This window comes from Arachis stenosperma, chromosome 9 (assembly GCF_014773155.1).
Source record: "Arachis stenosperma cultivar V10309 chromosome 9, arast.V10309.gnm1.PFL2, whole genome shotgun sequence".
NCBI lineage: Eukaryota > Viridiplantae > Streptophyta > Magnoliopsida > Fabales > Fabaceae > Arachis > Arachis stenosperma.
The window spans coordinates 160512041-160516034 of record NC_080385.1 but is presented as its reverse complement, the minus strand read 5'-3'; the positions used below and the strand labels follow the sequence as shown (position 1 = coordinate 160516034).

General features: G+C 32.9%; 1 protein-coding gene across 1 annotated transcript; it reads left to right on the top strand.

Moving 5' to 3' along the window:
* The first annotated feature begins 1138 nt into the window (after positions 1-1138).
* On the top strand, positions 1139-3994 carry LOC130950756 (UPF0235 protein At5g63440). The gene is made up of 8 exons (XM_057879336.1): positions 1139-1370; positions 1454-1589; positions 1700-1814; positions 1963-2116; positions 2232-2328; positions 3142-3230; positions 3487-3555; positions 3736-3994. The coding sequence occupies exons 2-8, from the start codon at positions 1475-1477 to the stop codon at positions 3793-3795; spliced, it is 699 nt and encodes a 232-aa protein (XP_057735319.1). The 5' UTR covers positions 1139-1370; positions 1454-1474; the 3' UTR covers positions 3796-3994.

Below are 3994 nucleotides of genomic sequence, written 5' to 3'. Positions count from 1 at the left end.
ATTAAGTTCTTTTTGATAAAATAACTTAAACAGTAAATTGTTATATTAAAAGTAGCTTATAAATAAGTTATTTTATATTTGGATTTTTAACTTCAAAATTATTTATTTTATAAAAATGTAATAAAAAACAGTAGTATTATGAGAGAAGTAATTTTTTAACTTCTCTGTAAGCTTCTAAATAGCTTCTTAGAAAGCTGTAATTTAGTTTTGAAAATTGCACCTGATATTAATACTACTACTTTTCATAAGTCAAAAACTAAAAAAAATTACTTTTAAAACTTTTCAAGCGGGCTCTTTTTTTTCATAGATATTATTTTATTATTATAAAATAAAGTTGTTTTCTTACACTATCTCCGGCGCTGGGCTTATTAGCTTCTCAAAGACACACCTATTCTTCTTTTTCCAAGTGCTCCAACACAGTGCCGCGATGAAGAGGATCTTTTGTCTACCTTCAATTTGAGCAGCTGCCCAAGATAAGGCTCATTGCCACCAATTGATGAAGGTCTCCTATTCTCTCTGCCATAGGTCAGGGGTTATTAAGTTTAGACTCTAAATTATTGAAGATAGAGGACATTGAAACAAGGCATGAGAAATTGATTCAGCTTTTAGCATACATCTTGGGCAAGTGGCGGGAGTGGATGCAAACCGGCTATGCATTTGTTACAAAATCGGAAATTTTTCATGAAAACTCTTCCATAAAAAAATATTAATTTTATGAGATAATTTCAATTTTTAAATGCTATTTCATACTCTATTGTTCTGAAATTTCAATAAAGTAAGAGAACGAAAGAATCCATAAGTAATTTTCTGCCGTTGTATATGAATATTATATATTTTTTATTTTCATTGCCAAAATATTTATAAAAATCACAAAAATTTATTTTATTGTTATTTTTGCTTTTAATTATTAATAAATACAATAGATAAATAATAAAATAATAATTTATAAAATAAAAAATAAATTTAATAATTAAATAATATATAAAAAATTAAATTATAATTTAAATTAAATAAAAATTATTTAATAATTATTAAAAAATTTAAAAAATATATTTTATTATTGAATCATTGTCCATCAAAATTAAACTCCGTTAGAAAGGATGAAAAAAACTTGAAAAGAATTCCCTTGCTTTTAGGATTATAAACTCACTCTTAATATAATTTTCTTATTCTTATTTCTTATATAAATAAAATAAACAAACAGGGATTTGAAATCCAAAGGAAGACGATGACTTCAATTTTCAGGCGAGGCGCTTGATATTATCCCAAAACCCCAATTATTACCTTTCATGTTCGTCAGAATTCAGCGGACTCAGAATCTGTCAATCTGCTACTGTGGTTCTGCCTCTGTTTCTCTTCATCTCGTCTTTGTAAGCAACTAGCTTGTGTTAGATTGATTGGGTTAGGGTAAATTCTTTGCAATGAATTGAATGTTATATTGGTTGAGTTGCAGTGAAAGGAAGAAGAAAGGAGAATGCCGAAGAGGACAACACATACATACTCAAGTGAAGATGCAGCGCCGGAGGGTCCTCACTCCGATCTCTTTGTTTATTACTGCAAGCACTGTGGTTCCCACGTCCTCATAACTGGTTCATATCCCATTCCTCTATTTACCAAACCCTAATTACTTTTTCATGATTGTTAATTATAGTTACAATATATATGTAATCGATCTCTCTTTGTCTTGATCCTCTCTAAGATACTCAGTTACAGAAAATGCCCAAAAGGAAGACCGATAAAGCCTACGTTTTAGACAAGAACAAACATCTTGCTAGATTCAACATTCATGAAGCCGGAAAAGTTATCTTGAAACGGTTAATTACTTACTTACTTGCTCTGATCGTCCTTAATAGTACTTCATAACACTGAAAATGCAGAATTGTTGGTTTACTCATTGATAGTGATATTCTTTGATTCTTGGTCACATACTCATTCGCTCACTTTGACATTGCCGTGGCGCAGAGGCGAAGGCAAAATCGAGAAACAATTCCGCATGAATTGTATTGGTTGTGGTCTCTTTGTTTGTTACCGTGCAGAACAAGATTTAGAACTTTCATCTTTTGTGTATGTTGTTGATGGAGCACTCAGTACTGTAGCTGCTGAAACCAACCCACAGGTCTCTCATTTCCTCCATAAAAACCTTTGTACCCTATTCCTGAGTGATATGTATGTAGATGATAATGCATCTTCTCAATGTGATTTGGTTGTGTCATGGTTTCTTTCTTCTTTAGGATGCACCAGTTCCACCATGTATCTCCCAGCTTGAAGGAGGACTTGTTCAGGTTGCGATAGAAGTGGAAGATCGAGCACAAAGATCTGCAATCACAAGTAGCTTCTTTCTTACAATTGATATTTTTATACTATTTTTCTTCAATAAACACATAAGTGATATAGAACAGAGTGCAAATAAAAAACTGGCCCCATGGAGTTCTGTTTGTTAATGATATGGAATGTGGACCACTAATAATACAAATAAAAGATTGTCCATGCCGTCATATAGTTTTCAATGACCAATGATTCTTTTCGATTCCCATTATTATGGTTAGGTATTTTATGATACTGCAAATTTAATATGCCAAACTTGTAACATTCTTACAAGCATAGCAAATTCTACGTGCTTGCATATCTCTTTCTTCAGTAAAATTTCATAGCTATTGGAAGCCCTGAAACTTAGAAAACAAAACTAGCTTAAATATTATTGCAGCGAAGATTGAGTTATGTCTTTAGAATTATGTCATTAGTTAAAGGTCTCATTGTCTCATGGGGTTCAAGGGAAGGTTTGTTGCATAAAACCACCGTTGACATTAGGTCTTGATTGAGAAGGTGGAGAGAAACCAAAAATGAAAATATAGTAATGAATGAGGGGGCAATGAAAGCACCAGAGGAAATGGTGAATGGTATAGTAAAAAGTTGTCTTCCTGTACCCACATTTTCTAGTAATGGTTTTTTTTTTTTTTTTTTTTTTTTTTTTTCAAAACAGAGTTGAAACTTTGAATTATATGGAGTATGAATACCTGATACAATGATACATCTATTTGGCCATAGGGTAACTTATAGTTGAAGAGGAACTGCTGTACAACCTTATTAGTAAAGGAATGATTGATCTGGAGAATTATTTATATCTTGTTTTCTTCGGTTTAGGAGTGAATGCGGATGATGTTCGAGTCACTGTAGCTGCTCCTGCTGCCCGTGGAGAAGCAAACAACGAACTATTGGAATTTATGGGAAAAGTATGTTTCTTATCTATTTGTTACTCATTTTGTAAGGGGCCGGCTTTGGTGCTGTGTTAAATGTAGCCCTTGTGACTGGGGATGGTCATGGGATGTAGTTGCAAAAACAGCATTTCTCTGTTCAGAATTGTTGCAATCATACTCATGTGACCCTTGCAAAACCCACAATGGTGGGAGCGCTGTGCATTTATTAGCTTCCCTTTACATGTTTATCATTTTGTTTCTACTCTAAACCTCAGCTACTTATTTGACATAGGTTTTGGGTTTGAGATTGAGTCAGATGACTCTTCAGAGAGGATGGAATAACAAGTCAAAGCTACTTGTGGTGAGTTATATTACTACATATACACCTTCAATTCAAGCATCCTTTGATTCCTTTCTGAGTGATTTATGATCCTAATTCTCAAATTGTATTTATGGTGATGATTGGCAAACAAAATGTATTCTCTCATAAGATGTTGTCCCCTACTTTGAATTTGTTCTGAACATCTGAAGTTTGTTTCAGGTGGAGGATTTGACTGCTAGACAAGTTTATGAGAAACTTTTGGAGGCTGTGCAACCTTGACCTTTTTTCTTCTTTCTTTGTTTTTGATGTAGCAAAACTGACTCTGGTGTTGTAATTTTCTTTTTGTCTTTTACTTAGAGATACAACATACAAGGTCATTGTGGCCAATTGCTTGTACGCAAATACGTCTTGTTAATTTCTAACCCAATGCATTCAGTTCCAAAGAAAATTTCTTTCCATCCCATACATTATCCCAATT

Bases quoted from the DNA above. Each gene is read 5' to 3' on its own strand.
- LOC130950756 (XM_057879336.1), top strand. From the start codon at position 1,475: ATGCCGAAGAGGACAACACATACATACTCAAGTGAAGATGCAGCGCCG. The intron at 1,815-1,962 runs GTTAATTACTTA...GCCGTGGCGCAG, and splicing joins GGAAAAGTTATCTTGAAACG to AGGCGAAGGCAAAATCGAGA. The intron at 2,117-2,231 runs GTCTCTCATTTC...TTTCTTCTTTAG, and splicing joins CTGCTGAAACCAACCCACAG to GATGCACCAGTTCCACCATG.